General features: G+C 44.6%; 1 protein-coding gene across 3 annotated transcripts in view; it reads left to right on the forward strand.

The window, feature by feature from the left end:
• Positions 1–14,442, forward strand: part of CD99 (CD99 molecule (Xg blood group)) — a 73,136-nt gene extending 58,694 nt beyond the window's left edge. The window contains exons 9-10 of one of the 3 annotated variants that reach the window (XM_078362400.1): positions 8,242–8,298; positions 11,087–14,442. In XM_078362400.1, the coding sequence (XP_078218526.1) occupies positions 8,242–8,298; positions 11,087–11,112 (83 nt within the window). In that variant the 3' untranslated portion in view covers positions 11,113–14,442. Of the gene's footprint in view, positions 1–3,427; positions 6,478–8,241; positions 8,299–11,086 lie in introns of those variants that run through there. The other 2 variants (XM_078362401.1, XM_078362402.1) reach the window with 2 other exon arrangements.
• The last annotated feature ends 4,399 nt before the right edge of the window (positions 14,443–18,841 follow it).

Genomic DNA, 18,841 nt, shown 5'->3' on the forward strand with positions numbered 1-18,841 from the left:
CCGCCATGCCTGGGTTGGTCTTGGTGGAAGCATTACCTTTCTGCATTTGTTGCAGGAGCTGGGGCAGGCACAAAACATGAAAGCTCTCATTGGGTGGGAACAGTTTCCCTAGATTTTTCAAGAACGAAAGCAAATATAATCCCAGCACTTTGGGAGGCCGAGGAAGGAGGATTGCTTGAGCGCCAGGAGTTGGAGATCAGCCTGGGCAACATAGTGAAACCACATCTCTACGAAAAATGTAAAAAATTAGCTGGGAGTGCTTGTGTGTGCCTGCGGTCCAAACTGCTCAAGAGACCGAGGCGGGAGGATTGCTTGAGCCCAGGCATTGGAGGCTGCACTGATCCATGACTGCGACACTGCACTCCAGCCTGCGTAACACACGGAGACCCTGTCTCTAGATATGAAATTTTTTTTAAAGCATCCTTTCTGAAGAATTGGCTCAGGGTAGGCCAAGATTCACCTTATGCTCCTGAGACGCCAGGCGCATTTCCTTCTAACATTTTCCCTAAGTCTTATTCTGATGCCAAATTAACAGAAGGTCCGACTTTCAGTTCCTGGTTTGCTGTCTAGTTGTCCTGGGATGGATTTTCTTGGCCTTTTGTAAATGTAGAAAACAAAAGGCCAAAAGAAAATCAAAAAGCATAACGAGAAGCAAGTTGGGTGCTTCAGACTTCGGTAATCAGGCCCTTTGGTCTTCGGTACCATATCATACCCTGTACAATGGGAGATAGGCCTCACGTCATGTCACAAAGAAAACGGCGCCGTTCTGTAAATGCCCGGACCCTACCTCAGAAGAGGACCTTCCCAGCTGCTTCCACTCACATCTTGCTTTTTATACCTAAATTATAAAATGGGTTTAAACCGTGTCATCTCCGTGACACAGTTTTGTTAGCAGACATAGAATTGAGACGTTGGATCACAGTATCCGTAAAACAAAAGGTGTCAGAGTGCTAAGCCTCTGTGGCAGGTTGCTTTACTTTTTTTGAGACGGAGTTTCGCTCTTGTTACCCAGGCAGGAGTGCAATGGCGCGATCTCGGCTCACTGCAACCTCTGCCTCCTGGGTTCAGGCAATTCTCCCGCCTCAACCTCCCGAGTAGCTGGGATTACAGGCACGTGCCACCATGCCCAGCTAATTTTTGCATTTTTAGTAGAGATGGGGTTTCACCATATTGACCAGGATGGTCTCCATCTCTTGACCTCGTGATCCACCCACCTCAGCCTCCCAAAGTGCTGGGATTACAGGCGTGAGCCACCGTGCCCGGCTGAATTTTCATTAAAATGAGTCTCAGGCAAGCGGGTAGATAGCTTGACTCTTCTGTATCTTTCCAAGGAGGAGATGTCTTCACCGAATCTTGCGTCTCGATAATAGATTTACTGAGAAGATTTGCAGTGTTGAGTTTTGGGGCACACAAATGAGAAACACCCACGCCTTGTGGAATCACATGCCTCTGTCTGTTATAGATTGGTGTAAAGGTGACTGCTGTTTATGACATTAAAAGTAATAGCAATATAGCAAGACCCCATTATCTACAAAAAATGTAAAAATGTTATCTGAATGTGGGCCCTGCTAATTTTTTTACGTTTTTTTTTTTTTTTTTTTTTTTTTTTTTTTTTTTTTAATAGAGACTGAGTCTTGCCATGTTGCCATTACTTTTAGTAGCAAAGACCACAGTTACTTTTGTGCAAATCTCCGTCCCTCCTTTCCTACCGATCTGAGTTTGCGGTGCTGGGGCTCCTCCTGGTCTTCGCCCACGTGATGTGGAGGGGCCTATTTAGGCTGCTTCTCCCATGCATTCGGGTTTGCGACTGTGCGTCTGGGTGTGTTGGCTGTGCCCAGGACCTGGCTCAGGCCACTAACCGCATGGAGCCCAACTGCTTCCCACAAAGCCCAGCTTCCCACAGTGGGCACGGAGTGTTGAGGACGCTGTCTTTGAGTGTGCTGGCTGGTTCTCCTGCTCTGTTTACCAGGGTCCCAGGCTCACAGTGGATCTTTTCAGGCTTTGGCAAGATGGGCTATTGGCTCTCCGCGCCTGCTCCTTTCCCTTTCTTCTTCCCTGCCTTTCTTCCTCCTTCTTTCTTCTTTCCCTTTCTTCTTCCCTGCCTTTCTTCCTTCCCTCCTCCTTTCTTTCCCCACCTCCTTCATTTCCCTCTTCCTTCCCGGCTTTTCTCTTTCTTCCTTTGCCCTCGTCTCTCCCTCTCTCTTCCTTTCATTCTTTCTGGAACACCCCTCTTTTTCCTCCGTCCCTCCCTTTCTTTCATCCATCCTTCTTTTCCTCCTTCGTCTCTTCCTTTTCTCCACCTTGTCCTTTCTTCTGTTTTCTTCTTACATACCTCTTTCTCTCTCTCTCTTCCTTTCCTTCCATCCCTCCCTACCTCCTTTTTTCCTCCCTCCATCCTTCCCTTTTTCTCCCTCCATCCCTTCCTTCTTTCCTACCTTCCTTCCTGTTTTCTCTCTATCCTTCCTATCTCTCTCTATCCATCTCTCCTTTTCTCACATCCTCCTTTCCTTCCTTCTTTCCTCTGTCCGTCCTTCCCTCTTTCTTTTCTTCCTTCCTTTTCTTCCTCCCTCCTTCCTTTGTGACCTCCTTCCCTCTCCTCCTTCATCCATCTCTTCCTTCCTTCCCATCTTTGTTAATTTCTTATTTTCTTTCATTCTTTCTCCTCCCTCCTTTTCTCCCTCCTTCACTTCTTCCTTCATCCCTTTCTTCCTTCCGCCTTCCTTCTTGTCTTTGTTAATTTCTTTTCTTTCATTTTTTTTTTTTTTAAGATGGTGTTTCACCATGTTGGCCATGCTAGTCTTCAACTCCTGACCTCAGGTGATCCACCCACCTCGGCCTCCCAAAGGGCTAGGATTACAAGCGTGAGCCAGAGCGCCCGGCCTTCTTTCATTCTTTACCCTTCCTCCCTCTCTCCCTCTCTTTCCGTTTCTCCCCCCATGTCTTCCTTCCTTCCCATCTTTGTTAATTTATTTTATTTTTTGTCCTTCCTTCCTCTTTCCCTCCCTCCCTTCCTTCCTTCCCATCTTCGTTAATTTCTTTTCTTTCATTCTTTCTCCTTCCTCCTTCAGTTCTTTCTCCCTTCCTTCCTCCCTCCTTTCATAGCTCCCATTTCCTTTTTTCTGACCTCCTGACCGCCTCCTTCCCTTCCTCTCTTTCTGCCTCCGTCCTTCCTTCGTCCCTCCTTCCTTCCTCCCTCCTGCCCTGCCTGTTCCCTGCCTCCGTCCCTGCCTTCCTCTGCCTCTCCCTCCACTCCCGAATGTCCATTCCCACTTGCCACTGTCCCACTTTGAGCCTCTATCCCGTTGTGTCCTCCCTCAGAGCAGCTGTTTCTAACACCTCCCTGCTGCTGCTGCGGTGGGGGGACCCCCAGTGCCACTTTACTTTTTTTTTTTTATTATTTTTTGTCTCTTTGAACCTCCCATTTCAGATGAGCTGAAGACCTAGGGGCAAGCAGAGAACCCAGCCCAGGCCTGCAGAGCGTCCTGACCGCACTTGTTTATCTGCTAAGACGCAGCCTTAAAGCAAACCCCTCCATCGACCGCTCCCCTCACCCCGCTGGCGAATGACCACCATGATGGGATTGTGGCCCCCGTGGCAGATTGCCTGCCTGTGGTTTCATGTGCTTTTCCTTTCTGGATGCATAGAGTCTCACTACATCAGATCTTATTGTAGTTCTGCACAGAAGCTTCAGAAAATGAAGAGAAACTCAGAAGTTTTCTTTTAAACTTAAAACCTAATAGAAACAGGGCAGTGACTTCCATGTTTTATGAGTTCTGTCCCCAAGTCCATCCCTGCCGAAGGAACAAGCTGGAGGCCGGGGTGGGCACGCTCTTCCCAGCAATGTCCTACGTGAAGCTCACTCACGTCATAAGGGTTGGACCTTCCAGGACACGCGTGGCTTTGTAAATCTTCCACCTTTTCAGCCCTCGCCTTTTTAGGCTGCGTGCTCGCTCCGTCTCCCGTGGAGTCATTCTTAACTCTTTCTGTGGTCAGTGCTCCAAACAGCTGTACATCTCGATTCCTAGAAACACAAAATTGCTATGTTTAGGAATGGCCTAAAAGTCTCTGGGTCTTCACACTCCAAGGCCTATTGGGAATTGGTGGGTGGTCAGGTCCCTGTTCTCACATCTGTGCAGGCAGCCTCTGCGGCCTTTTCCTCGGATCCTCTGGTATCCCTGAAACACGCTCATTGAACCTGGATTTTCCTCCCATCTGCAAACTCCACCAACTTGTTTTTCCATGTAATTGATTTTAACTTTTCTTTCTCTTATTATTTCTTTTACTTTTCTTATTTTTTTCTTTTTCTTCTATTTATTTTAGTTATTTTGTTCTATGTTACTTTTTCTTCTTACTTTTCTTCGTTTTTTTTTCTTTTTTTCTTTTCTTTTTTGAGATGGAATCTCGCTTTGTTGCCCAGGCTGGAGTACAGTGGTGCAGTCTTGGCTCACTGCAGCCTCTGCCTCCTGGGTTCAAGCGATTGTCCTGCCTCAGCCTCCTGACTTGCTGGGACTATAGGCGTGTGCCATCATGCCCGGCTGATTTTTGTATTTTTAGTACAGACAGGTTTTCACCATGTTGGCCAGGCTGGTCTTGAACTCCTGACCTCAGATGATCTGCCTGCCTCAGCCTCCCAAAATGCTGGGATTACAGGTGTGAGCCACCACACCTGGCCTTTTTCTTTTTATTTCTTTTACTTTTCTTGTTTCTTATTTTTTTCTTTTTCTTTTATTTTTTCTGGTTTTCCTTTTATTTTCTTTTACTTACTTTTCTTTTTTACTTTTATTTCTTCTCCGGTTTTCATTTTTTCTTTTCCTATTTCTTTGACTTTTTTCTTTTTCTTTTTTTTCCATAATCCTTTTACTTCTTTCTTATGTCTTTTACTTTTCTTATTTGCCCTCCTGTGGAAATGAGGCACCACCTCCCTTATGGGTGAGCAGTAGTTGCAGCTATGCATGGATGGTTTGATCCTCCTGTGCTCACCACTGTGTGGTGTGGGGGCACAGAACCCTGACCCATATGGGTGTGGTCATCTTCGCACAGTGGTCACCTCTACGGCCCCTACTCTTGAAAGGATGTCTCCCAAGGTGTCTCAGCTCTTACACAGTGAAAACTGCCTCCCAGTGACAGCAGTACGGATTCCAGAATGTCCTGTGTTTCCCAGAGTGTCTGACCTAACACAGCCTAAACATTAGCCACTGCTGGACAGTGATCCTCAGGGATATGGTCTCAGGATTGGCCCCAATGCATGGTGTCTGTGTATAAATACATATTCACAAAGCATAGGGACCCATTAAAGCCATATTCCTTTGCTTAACGGTTCTAATAGCTACAGAGGGTTTCTAGCCTGAAAGAAAAGCACCACAAATTTTTTGAAGTTGACTTGTCAAATGTGGCATGCTTGGTCTAACTTTTGATGGGAAGGGTGTGTGGGTGGAGGTGTATGGAGCATCTCATGAGACCGTTTCTCCTCCTGAGAGGTCCATGATGTTGGAACATTTGCACAGATGGACTTTGCCCTTGTGAGACTTTATGCTTTTCCCCTTCCTTCCTCCCTCCCTCCTTCCTTCCTTCCGAAAGAGTTTTGCTCTGTCGCCCAGGCTGGAGTACAGTGGTGCGATCTCACCTCACTGCAACCTCAGCCTCCCGAGTTCAAGCAGTTCTCCTGACTCAGCCTCCCCAGTAGCTGGGACTACAGGCATGTACCACCACGCCCAGCTAATTTTATGTATATTTAGTAGAGATGGGTTTCACCATGTTGGCCAGGACGGTCTCCACCTCTTGACTTGTGACCCACCCACCTCGGCCTCCCAAAGTGCTGGGATTACAGGAGTGAGCCACCACCTGGCCTGAGACTTTATACTTCTCAAAGGACTTTTTCCCTGTTTAGAAGTTGCCAGCTTTTATGTAGTGTTTTATAATAGCACAAGAATAAAAAGAATATCTTTTTGCTTTTTAACCACTGAGGAGGGAGGGAGAAATTCTTTGTCCTCTGAAATGAATGCAGGTTTTCCATTTCTAGCCAGGACAGTTTGCTCCCAAGTGCATCCATGTTGACAACTTGGCACCTGCAGAAGGAACGACATTCGGGGTGAACATTTTCAGGTCGTGTGGAATGTTCTCCTCTTTGGGGGTTTTTCCTCTCTCTTTTTTTCTTAAATCTTAGAACTTTGGCCGCTTTATGTGGGCAGCGTTTAGTGATGAGGAGAGAAGGGCTGCAGACCCCCACGTTCATGTCGTATAAATTCAGGGCACCCCCTGCTGCTGTCGTTATAAGTTACGCTGCTGCGCCATGCGGCCGTGTTCCTTTACGAAGGCATTTGAACCACAGACGGGGCTGTTTTACACATATAACCTTCTTGGCGAGGGGGATGCTCACGGCCACGGATTCCATGAGCTCCTGCTGTTTCCCTTCATGCTGAAAGCGTGAGTGTTCCTTCACACCAGCTCTGGAAAGAAATAAATGTCTATGGATCTGTGCCTCTCTTGCGCATTTCTAAGACTGTTGGCTTATCCTGTGCGTCGGAAGGGAAGCTGTGCCAACAGTGTGTGGGGAGACCAGCCTGTTTGCGCTGCGGCGTGTCTGAAACACTTTTACAAAGAAATGTGGAAATAGAAGCAGTACTGGGGAAACATGCTGGAGGAGGAAGAAAACCAGGTACATGAGACCCCTTGGCTCTCTTGACCTCTGATGGCCGGAGCAGCTCTTAGTGATCTGAGGCCTCGCTCCCCTCACTCTGCGTTCTGGGGAAGGTGGAAGGGAGGCTAGGAGAGCTGATTCAACCTCAGAAGGATGATCGGGGCACAAAGGAAAAACGTCCTTTTCCCAGGTACCAAAAAGATCCAATCTGCTGAGATTCTCTGCATTTATTTATTTAAATTTTTATTTTTAAAATAAATAAATTTGTTTAAAAATAAATATATTTATTTATTATTTAAAAAAATAAATAAATTTATTTATTGTTATTTAATAATAAATAAATTTATTTTAAATAAATAAATCTGTCACCCAGTCTGGAGTACAGTGGTGTGATCTTAGCTCACTGCAGCCTCTGCCTCCCAGGTTCAAACGACTCTCCTGCCTCAGCCTCTCTAGTAGCTGGGATTACACGTGCCCGTATTTTTAGTAGAGATGGGGTTTCACCATTTTGGCCAGGCTGATCTCGAACTCCTGACCTCAAGTGATTCACCTGCCTCAACCTCTCAAAGTGCTGGGATTACAGGCGCGAGCCTCCACACCCAGCCAACTGCATGTTTGATGAGTCAGGGGGCAGTTATAAGTCGGAATCATACTTTCATAGATGCATGCTCTTGTTTTTTTTTTTTTTTGACAATGATGGCTTCCATGTGCCATTTCCTCAGAGTTTAGAGAGAGGAAAGAAACCCTGAAAATAGAGGAAAATAAAACTGCTTGTATTACTCTAGTGAAGTTCATCTCTGCCTGTACCGTCCATGATAAGATACTGTTGACCCAGCAATCCCATTACTGAGTATATACCCAGAGGATTGTAACTGATTCTACTATAAAGACACACACACATGTATGTTCATCAAGGCACTGTTCACAATAGCAAACACTTGGAACCAACCCAAATGCCCATCATTGATAGACTGGATAAAGAAAATGTGGCACATGGAATACTGTGCAGCCATAAAAAAGGATGAGTTCATGTCCTTTGCAGGAACATGGATGAAGCTGGAAACCATCATTCTCAGCAAACTGACACAAGAACAGAAAACCAAAAACTGCATGTTCTCACTCATTAGTGGAAGTTGAACAATGAGAACACACGGACACAGGGAGGGGAGCATCACACACCGGGGCCTATTGGGGGTTGGGGGTTAGGGGAGGGATCGCAGGGGGTTGGGGGGACTGGGGAGGGAGAGCATTAGGAGAAATACCTAATGTAGATGACGGGTTGATGGGTGCAGCAAACCATCATGGCACGTGTATACCTGTGTAACACACCTGCACGTTATGCACATGTATCCCAGAACTTCAAGTAAAATAAGTAAATAAATAAGTAAAAACATATGCAGTGAGGCAAAAACAAAATACTGGCAAAGTCATCACTTAGGTGAGCGTTAGACTCAATGTTTCCAGTGGGTTTGGGGTTTAGGACTGATCACTCCAGCCCAAGCTCTAGGAGCATCAGTCTCAGGAAAGCCCGGGTGTCTGGTGTGCATTCTGAGTGGGTGCTCTGTTGCACTGAGCCTCTTTGCGTGTTTTCTTCTTGTTTTCAGCAGAACAAGGGGAGGTGGACATGGAGAGTCACCGGAACACCAGCGCAGAGCCAGCTGGTAAGGAGGACGGGGAGTGGCGGCTCGCACAGGCGGCGAGGGTTCCTATTGTGTTTTCTCTACCTGCTCCCATCTTGCCGTTCTGCTCACGTTCTCAAAGTTGGTTGCTTGGCTTTGAATGTGTTCCTTCGTGTCTTGTTGCTTTCAAGGGATTCTTTCAAGAGACGATGAATGTATCAACTGCCTAGGGCCTGGGGCTCCAGAGAAGATGTATATGTGCCTAAGTCTCTCTTTAATAAAAGATTGAGGAAGTTTTCCCAGGAGTTTGAGACCAGCCTGGCCAACATGGTGAAACCTCATCTCTACTGAAAACACAAAATTAGCTGGGTGTGGTGGCGGGTACCTGTAATCCCAGCTACTCGGGAGGCTGAGGCAGGACAGTCACGTGAACCCAGGAGGCGCAGGTTGCGGGGAGCCAAGACCGTTGCCATTGCACTCCTGCCCCGGTGACACAGTGAGACTGTAGCACACCATTGGTGCATCATCAGGAAGTCCACAGCTGGCTCCTGTGCACCGGAATTAAAAGTCGATCTCCTGAAATATTGCTTGTCAAGTTTCGCTGTAAACTGTTGTTTCGTTGGCAGAGACGGGGTCTCACTGTCGCCCAGGCTCAAGTGCAGTGGCATGACCGTAACCCATTGCAGCCTCAGCCTCCTGACCTGATTAGCTGGGACCACAGGCGTGCAGCACCATGCCTGGCCGATTTGTTTTTTTATTCTGTAGAGACAAGATCTCACCAGGTTGCCCAGATAGGGTCTCACTATTTTGGCCATCGTGAGTTCAACCGATCCTCCCACCTGGGCCTCCCAAAGTGCTGGGATCCCAGGCATAAACTAGCGCACCCAGCCTGCTGTCACTTTCTAAAAATCCTCCCAACCAGGTGGCAAACGTGGTCAAGAGGAGTCTCTTTAATTCGTGAGAAGCTTCTCAGGGTGAAAGGCAGGCATTTTGCCATCAGAACCACTTTTGAAAATGACAAGAAAGAAACGTATGTGTGTGTGTGTGTGTGTATATATATATATGCATGCTTTCTTTCTCTTATTTGTGCATAAGCTGGAACCTTTTGCCTGAGAGATGCAGCATTTGTTTTTAATAGGAGCCATCAAATTGAGATGTATTTTTAATGAAATGATCTAAAGTATTCTAATTTTGTGTGTGTGTGTGTGTGTGGAGATGGAGTCTCTCTCTGTCACCCAGGCTGGAGTGTAGTGGTGTGGTTTCGACTCACTGCAACCTCCGCCTCCCAGGTTCAAACAATTCTCCTGCCTCAGCCTCCTGAGTAGCTGGGACTACAGGCATGCGCCACCATGCCCCACTAATTTTCTTGGTATTTTTAATAGAGACGGGGCTTTCACCATGTTGGCCAGAGTTGTCTGTAACTCCTGACCTCAAGTGATCTGCCCACCTCGGCCTCACAAAGTGTCGGGATGACAGGCGTGAGCCACGGCACTTGGCCTTGAATTTTAAAGATAGAGACTTTTAGAAAGTTAGTGTCTCCCCAGGTGCGGCATTTCACACATGTCATCCCAGCACTTCGGGAGGCTGAGAAGATCACCTGAGGTTGAGAGTTTGAGACTAGCCTGACCAACATGGAGAAACCAAGTCCTTACTTTAAAAAAAAAAAAAAAAAAAATTAGCTGGGCATGGTGGTGCATGCCTGCAATTCCAGCTACTCAGGAGGCTGAGTCAGGAGAACCGCTTGGATCCAGGAGGCAGACGTTGCGGTGAGCTGAGATCAAGCCATTGCACTCCATCCTGGGCAGCAAGAGTGAAACTCCATCTCAAAAAAAAAAAATTGATGTCTTGCTGACTGCTCTTTCAACTCGGGGAAAGATGTTTAGAACAAGCTATTATCTTTTTTTTTTTTTGAGACGGAGTTTCGCTCTTGTTACCCAGGCTGGAGTGCAATGGTGCGATCTCGACTCACCGCAACCTCCACCTCCTGGGTTCAGGCAATTCTCCTGCTTCAGCCTCCTGAGTAGCTGGGATTACAGGTGCATGCCACTGTGCCCAGCTAATTTTTGGTATTTTTAGTAGAGACGGGGTTTCACCATGTTGACCAGGATGGTCTCAATCTCTTGACCTCGTGATCCACCCGCCTTGGCCTCCCAAAGTGCTGGGATTACAGGCTTGAGCCACTGCACCACCGGGCCCAAGCTATTATCTTAAAGACAGAAGGAAGATTTCTTCTGCCCGTTGTAAGGACGTTGTCTAGCTTCCTTAGCAAGCACATTGATGTGTATGTGTGGGGCTCTTGTTACGCGAAGGGCTTTGCATTCCACTGTTTCCTGCCAGCCTATTTGGAAGAAAAATGCCGTTGTCTTTAATTCCTTCTTCCAAATCCCAGCTTCTCCCTTCAAAATAGTTTTAAGACTGACATGCAAAATAAAGTTTCCAAAACTTAAATGAACAGACCAGAAAATCTCAGCCCTGTGTCTTTCAGATAGTAAAAAGTGCACACTGTCACTGAGAACATGTATTCTGCCATTCGGTAACTGACAGACATTTGTTACTGTCTCTGTGACATCGTTAGTGGAAAATGTCTTCCCTGGTTTTCCTTCTGCTTCTTCTGCAGTATCCATTTTTTTATTGTTGTTGTAGGCATGGCGTCGTTCAATGAAATTGATCGAATTGGTTGAGATTTAGGGTTTTGCTTTTTTCATGACCTTTGGACCCATTTTTCTGATGCGGAAATAAAATCACTGGCTCCTGAAAGTTTTAGGAAGTTATGTTCACCTGAGTACTCAGGGAACTGGGAATGACTTTCTTTTCTCCCTGCTTCCCACAGTTCAGCGTACTCTTTTAGAGAAATAGAAGATTGTCAGCGGAAGCAGCCCAGCTGTTGGCAACAGGGTTAGGACACCTGCTGGAGGCTTCTCCCCAAAGAACAGCTGTTGGAGAGCAGAGACGGAGGCCTTCTGTTCACGGCGGATTCTTTGTTTTAATCTTGAGACGTTCTTTGCTTGTTGTTGCTGGGTGGATGTTGTTTACTAACGATTAATTTTACATCCAAATGGGGACAGGGACTTGGACCCCCATTCTCCAAGACCCAGGGGGGTTTCCCATGCGATGTGAAAGGCTTGCCATTATTACGTCCCTATAAGTCAAATATCAACCGCACCGAGGCACCCTTAGCCGGAATCTCGCTTGTTTACAAATCAGGTGTGCATTGAGCACGTCTGAAACTCCCACGGTAGCCTTGACCTTTTTTTAATTAAAATAAGGTAAGCCCTTCAATTTGTTTCTTCAGTATTTCTTTTATTGGAGGACATTTCTTTTTCATGTCAGACTAATAAAAAGAAATTAGAAACCAAGTACTTTCTCTTACCTAAATGTTTTGCCGAGGACAGATGTTAAAGAAGGCTGTAGGCATTTAATGGGATGGGGGTTCCAAGTTCTCCTTTTCTGGGGCTTTAAGGCAGAATTTCAGCCTAACTGCCAGCTCTTTATTTCAAAAATTTCCTTTTAGGCCTCTTTTCCTTTTCCTGTCCTGCCACATCGGGACCAGTGCTCTTCTGCACCCAGATACTCCAGCCAGATACTGTCCTCCATCCAGATACTCCCTGTTTCCAGATACTCTCCCTGCAGCTAGGTTACCCCCCAAGTCCAGATACTCCCTGTTTCTAGATACTCGTCTGAATCCAGGCAGTCCCTACAGCCAGATACTGTCCTCCATCCAGATACTCTCCCTGCATCCAGGTGCACCCCTGAGTCCAGGTGCTCCCTGCTTCCAGATACTCCTCTAAATCCTTGTGCTCCCTGCATCCAGATATGCTCCTCCATTCAGATTCTGGTTTGTAGCCATGTGCTCCCTGCATCCAGAGCTCCCCTACATTCTGGTACCCACCCCAAGTCCAGATACTCCCTGCTTCCAGTATCCCCCTGAATACACATATTCTCTGAATCTAGGTACTTCCTCATCCAGATACTCCTTGTATCCAGGCACTCTCCTCCATCCAGATACTCCCTCCCATCCAGATACTCTTCCTCCAACCAGATGTTCCCATCCAGATGCTCCCTTCTATTCAGTTACTCTTCTCTAGCCACATACTCCCTTCCATCCAGTTACTCTATCCACATACTCCCTTCCTTCTAGATAGTTTCCTCCATCCAGATACTCCCTTTAGTTACTCCCTTCCATCCAGATACTCTCCTCGATCCAGATACTCTGATCCAGATACTCCCTTATATCCAGATCCTCCCTTCCATCCAGTTACTCTCCTCCATCCAGATACTCCCTGCATCTAGATGCTCCCTGTGTCCAGCTACCTTCTGTATCCAGGGTACCCTCTGAGTCCCTGCTTCCAGATAGTCCCCTGCATCCTGATACTCACCTGCACCCAGATACCCCCTTGTGTTCTCTTGAGTTTCATATGACTTAAATATCACAAATTTGCTAAGAGTCTGTCCAGTCTTCACACAGTGTTGAACTGCTTTGATGTAAAAGGTGGGTTGAATGTGGGGGTCACACAGCTTTGTGTCCAAGAAGACCCTCATACCCTTTCTAACAAGTTGGGATTAACTGAAAGCCTGTTCTCTTCTCTGTAACACTTGACAACTTTTCCACATTGAGAACTTGTTCCCCAGTGAGGGCAGTGCACACATTGCAATGCTTCCAAAATGCATGTGTGTCTATAAAAGCTTGGAGAGAGCTCCACTTGCCTTTTGTGCTAATCTTGTAAAGATCTAAAGTCCTGATATTCGGGATGGGATTGACTTCATCCATAGACTTCCCTCCACCAGAAAATTAGGGTATCTTCAGTTGTCTGCAGTGGCACAGGCAGGTTAACGTGAAGCTGTTACAACAGGCATCCAGAGAAAGACAGTTTCAAGGCAACGTTTCATCTTGTCACTAATGATGGTGTCGAGAGCTGCTGCATGTCACAGAGGCTAGGTTTCCCATGAATCTCTCTGCACAAAGGTATGGTGTTGCCATACCCATGTCAAAAGTCGTCTGATCTGGAGAAAGAGGTTGGATGAAGGGGTCAGTTATAAATGCTGGGCCTCTCCCATTTCCAAACTCAGAAATGCTGCCTTCAATTTCAGTTCTGGGTGGGGGTCATCCAAGCAGTCTGCCTGCTGTTGAGAATTCGACACCTTTTCACATCCCGTCATTCTCAGGATATTGATGGGCACACTCAGCTGGCTCTCTCTGGCACTGGAGTTACCGCTTCTGATTTTGACATTCCTGATAACTTGGAGTGCATAAAACTGGGTGAGCACAATGACAGGAACTCCTTGGCTATTTATGTCACCCTTCCATTGCTTCTTTGAACAAATACCTATAGGATGTTACCTGTGGTTCAGGTGTGTGGAGATGACATTGTCGATTCTCTAGAATGTATTGACACATCACAAATGACTTACCCTCTCCACCCTTTGAGAGGGTCAACCAGGGATGTACATGTTTAATTGTTTATGGACACCAGACCATTCCCCATAGAAGGTTTGTAATGTAAATGCCCAAGACTTAAATGATGGCTCACATCTGTCTCCTGAGAGTACAAACTTTCTGATTATTGCCAACATCTTAGTTGAAAAATGATATCACATGGACTATCTTACATTGTAGCTCTCTTATCTTGAGTGAGAATCCATGTGTTGAAAATTATCTGTGTTCCATTTCTGGAAAACATTTGAATTGCCCTTTGTTTTTATATGCGTGATGGGTCCTTTTCTTATTGGTCTACAGGGACCGTTTACATATGTAAGGTAGGTAGTGCCCTTAGTGACATAGGTGGCACAGAGGCTTTTACACTTAATTCTTGGCCTGTTGAATCTTTGACAGCTGAAGGGTGGGTGGACCAGCATGCCTGAACACTTTGCGGAATGACCAACCACTTGTTATAAAGTTAGAGGGTGGTGTTTCTAGCTCTCCCCAATGAATCATCGAGAATTGTCTTTGAGGTCAGATTTTTCACACTGACCAGCTTTATAATAATAAAAAGAAAAAATACATTAAATTTGTTGTCGTTCTGTGAATAACATTGGCATTTTTGTAAGTATTGTAATCATACTACCCACAGAAATAAGTCATTAAACAAGAAGCAGAACGGTAAAAAGAATAGTAAAAAAAAAAAAAAAGTATTTTTTATATATGTCAAATTAGGGCTTACTTACAAATAAATCTATACTTCCAAGAAATGTGTCAACGCTTACTTTTTAATGGAGGGGGGGATGTCTGTCTTTGTAGATGATTCATTTTCATTCCTCATGGACATAAAAATAAACAGAACTTTATTGAAGGTGGGTTGTTGGAAAAATAGAGTGTAAATTATGTGGCTTGTTAGATCATTAAATCCTGGGTAGAACAACTGCTTGTTTCATTGTTTTGGAACTTCCATGTAAAGAAAGTCCAGTGATTTTGAGAATGATGATTAAAAAGTTATGTGAGGGCTGGTCTGGGCTCGATGGCTCACACCTGTAATCCCAGCACTTTGGGAGGCCTTGGCAGGCAGATGACTTGAGGCCAGGAGTTAGAGACTAGCCTGGCCAACGTGTCAAAACCCCAGCTCTACTGCAAATACAAAAATTAGCCAGGCGTGGTGGCGCGCACCTGTAGTCCCAGCTACTTTGGGAGGCTGAGGCAGGAGAATCTTGTAAACCTAGGAGGCGGAGGTTGCAGTGAACTGGGATTGCCCCACTGCACACTCAGCCTGGGTGACAGAGTAAGATTGTCTCAAAAAAAAAAAAAAAAGGCGTTTAAGGCCTAACAGAACATAGAATAAAATACTTTATAAATTTCCCAAATAATAGTATTTGGAATAGTATGGTACTTGGTATCAGAGCCAATCTCTAACTTCTTACGGAGAGAAATTTTTCTGTGGTTTATTCTGCAAGTGTTTACTGAGCCTCTGTACACGCTGGGCAGTGTCAGTCAACAAAAAGACCCTTGGCTCGTTCATTCTTTTTAACAAGGCAGAGGATGCATTGCAATCCGGGCCACGTAAGCTGTGGTCAGGTGTTTACTGTCGGGGAAATGCTGCCATGACCATTGTGGGCAGCACATGATTGTGAGCTCAGGTAAGTGAATTGGTTGTAATAAATGTCTAAAGGTAGCTTTATGTAGCTATATATACATGTCGTACTTTAGGTTCTGGGGTACACGTGCAGATCATGTAGGATTGTTGCATAGATACATGTGTGGCAAAGTGGTTTGCTGCCTCCATCCCCCCGTCACCTTTATCTGGCATTTCTCCCCATGTTATCCCTCCCCAACCTCCCCAACCCCCACTCTCCCTCCTCTATTTCCCCCCAACAGACCCCAGTGTGTGATGCTCCCCTCCCTGTGTCCATGTGTTCTCACTGTTTAACACCTGCCTATGAGTGAGAACATGCAGTGTTTGATTTTCTGTTCTTGTGTCAGTTTGCTGAGAATGATGGTTTCCAGTTTCATTCGTGTCCCTACAAAAGACACGAACTCATCATTTTTTATGGCTGCATAGTATTCCATGGTGTAGATGTGCCACATTTTCCCTGTCCAGTCTATCATTGATGGGCATTTGAGTTGGTTCCCGATCTTTGCTATTGTAAACAGTGCTGCAATGAACATACGTGTGCTGTGTCTTTATAACAGAATGATTTATCATCCTTTGGATATATACCCAGTAATGGGATTGCTGGGTCAAATGGAATTTCTATTTCCTTTGGATATATACCCAGTAATGGGATTGCTGGGTCAAATGGAATTTCTATTTCCTTTGGATATATACCCAGTAATGGGATTGCTGGGTCAAATGGAATTTCTATTTCCTTTGGATATATACCCAGTAATGGGATTGCTGGGTCAAATGGAATTTCTATTTCCAGGTCCTTGAGGAATCGCCACACTGTCTTCCACAATGGTTGAACTAATTTAGCTTTCTTAGGTAGAAAAGTGTTGCATGTTTGATTGTTCATGGACACTGTCAAACCACTCCCCCTAGACATTGTGCAAATTCACAGGATTTGAATGATGCCTCATATCTGTTTCCTAGGAGCACTGAAAACTTCCTGATCATGGCCAATCTCTCAGGTGAAAAATGATATCCAGTCAACTCTGTTAACACTGCATTTCTCTTATCTTGAGTGAGGTTGAGAATCCATGTGTTCAGAAGCCATTTGCATTCGGTTTCCAGAAACCAGTTGAACTGTACTTTGTTCATTTTTTATGTTGTCAGTCCAATTCTTATTTATCTATAGGAACTCTTTACATATGAAAGATCGTGCCTTTAGTGAAGTCGAGAGCAAATTCGCTTTTTCACTCTATCCTTACCTTTTGAATCTTTAAGTGGCATTTTATTTTTCATTCTAGTGTTACTATTTTTATGTGTTAAATTAATGGTTTCTGGTCTTCTGTAATATTTAGAGCAGCTTTGTCCACACTCAACATTATTGAAAAAAAGGAACACCCATATTTTTCTAACACTTTTGTGGGAATTTTTTTCTTTATTACGTTAAAATATTTGGGTTCTCAGGGATGCACTTTTTGTTTAGGAAGTGAGGAAGAGAGTCCAGAATTTTTCCCACCATGTGATAGTCTCATTATTCTCAAACCATTTATTGAATAATCCATGTTTTCGCCACTGATTTAAAATGCAGTTTATATCATGTGCGAAATTCATGTATGTCCCAAGGTTGGTGGGGAGACTTTCTGTCCTCTCCTGTCTCTCATTGATCACTCTGTTTGCAAATGAGGTAATGCCACCTGATTTTAATGACTGTAGCTTGAGAATTACAGTTTTTCATATGTGACAAGACTCACTGCCTTTCCCATTCATCTTTTCAGGATGTTTTTGGCCATTTTTGCTGTTTACTTTTTCATTTATGTTTTTTAATTAGCTTGTCCATTCTAAGAAAAACCCTAATATTTGTATAAAGATTACATTAAATTTACAGAATAATTTAGGAATGTTTGTAATCTCGAGTCAGTATAAGAGTAAGATACATCTCGTTTTTCAGTTGACTTTTTTTTGTATTTCTTCATTAGCATTTTCATGTTTTTTTCCTCTTTTTTTTCTTTTGAGCAATGTGATGGTTAAGATTGAGCATTTTCATATTTTTATATTGTTTTGTAGCTTTCATATTTTATAAATTTAAACTACTTCTGTTAATTCTGTGCTATACTAACTCGTTAATTCATGACTCACATGGGCACACATACAGTCATGGATACAACAGGTTTTCATATATAAAATTATGAAAAAAATGTACCTATTCTTTTAACATTTTTGTGGGGATACAACAGGTTTTTATATATAAAATGAAAAAAATGTATCTTTTTTTTTTTTTTTGAGACAGAATTTCGTTCTTGTTACCCAGGCTGGAGTGCCGCGGCACGATCTAGGCTCACTGCAACCTCCTCCTCCTGGGTTCAGGCAATTCTCCTGCCTCAGCCTCCCGAGTAGCTGGGACTACAGGCACGCGCCACCATGCCCAGCTAATTTTTTTTTTGTATTTTTAGTAGAGACGGGTTTCACCATGTTGACCAGAATGGTCTCGATTTCTTGACCTCGTGATCCACCCGCCTAGGCCTCCCATAGTGCTGGGATTACAGTCGTGAGCCACCGCACCTGGCCCAAAAACGTATCTCTTCTAACACTTCATGGGGATACAACAGGTTTTCATGTAGAAAATCATGAAAAATGTATCTATTCCTTTGTTAAGAACGTTTGTCGGGAATGGGTATTAAATTCAATCGAGTGCTTTTGCGGGGGCATCATGACGATTGTATGGTTTTCTAGCCTGGCCCATTAATCCGGTAAATTAAATAAAATCACATAATGCATCACCTTACGTTAGCCATCTTTCTGTTCTTCAGTCCTATCTGGTGCTATGCTTTAGTTTTGTTATTTTCTTTAGGATTGTTGTGTCAATATTCACAAGTCAAGTTCCTGTGTGTTATACGTTTGCATGTAGCATATTTCAGTATTGTGCTTCATACATAGATTTTGATAGACTTTCTTCTTTCTGTTGTGCAAAATCTGATTGGCTAAAGTTGTCTTGCCATGGGGTGTATGTGTGTTTGTGTGTGTGTGTGTGTGTGTCTGTATGCGTGTGTTTTACAGGGGGCAAAGGTTTTTTGTTTCTCTCTGATGGAGAGTTATTTATTTATTTGTTTGTTTTGAGACGGAGTCCCACTCTGTCACCCAGGCTGGAGTCCAGTGGTGCCATCTTGACTTACTGCAACCTCCCACGTTCAAGCAATTCTCTTGCCTCAACTTCCTGAGCATCTGGGATTACGAGCATACACCACCACAGCCGGCTATTTTTGCATTTCTAGTAGAGACAGGGTTTCACCATGTTGGCCAGGCTGGTCTCAAACTCCTGACCTCAAGTGATCTCCCAACTTGGCCTCCCAAAGTGCTGAGATTACAGGCGTGAGTCACTGTGCCTGGCTGGGACATGAATTTTTTAAAAACAGCTTTCTGTATTTCTGCGCTTCATTGGAAAGTCATCTATGGTTACATAAGTTTTCAAATACCACACCCAGCTAATTTTTGTGTTTTTAGTAGAGACAGGGTTTCACCCCATGTTGGCCAGGTTGGTCTCAAACTCCTGACCT

Source organism: Callithrix jacchus, chromosome X, assembly GCF_049354715.1.
Source record: "Callithrix jacchus isolate 240 chromosome X, calJac240_pri, whole genome shotgun sequence".
In the NCBI taxonomy this organism is placed as follows: Eukaryota; Metazoa; Chordata; class Mammalia; order Primates; family Cebidae; genus Callithrix; species Callithrix jacchus.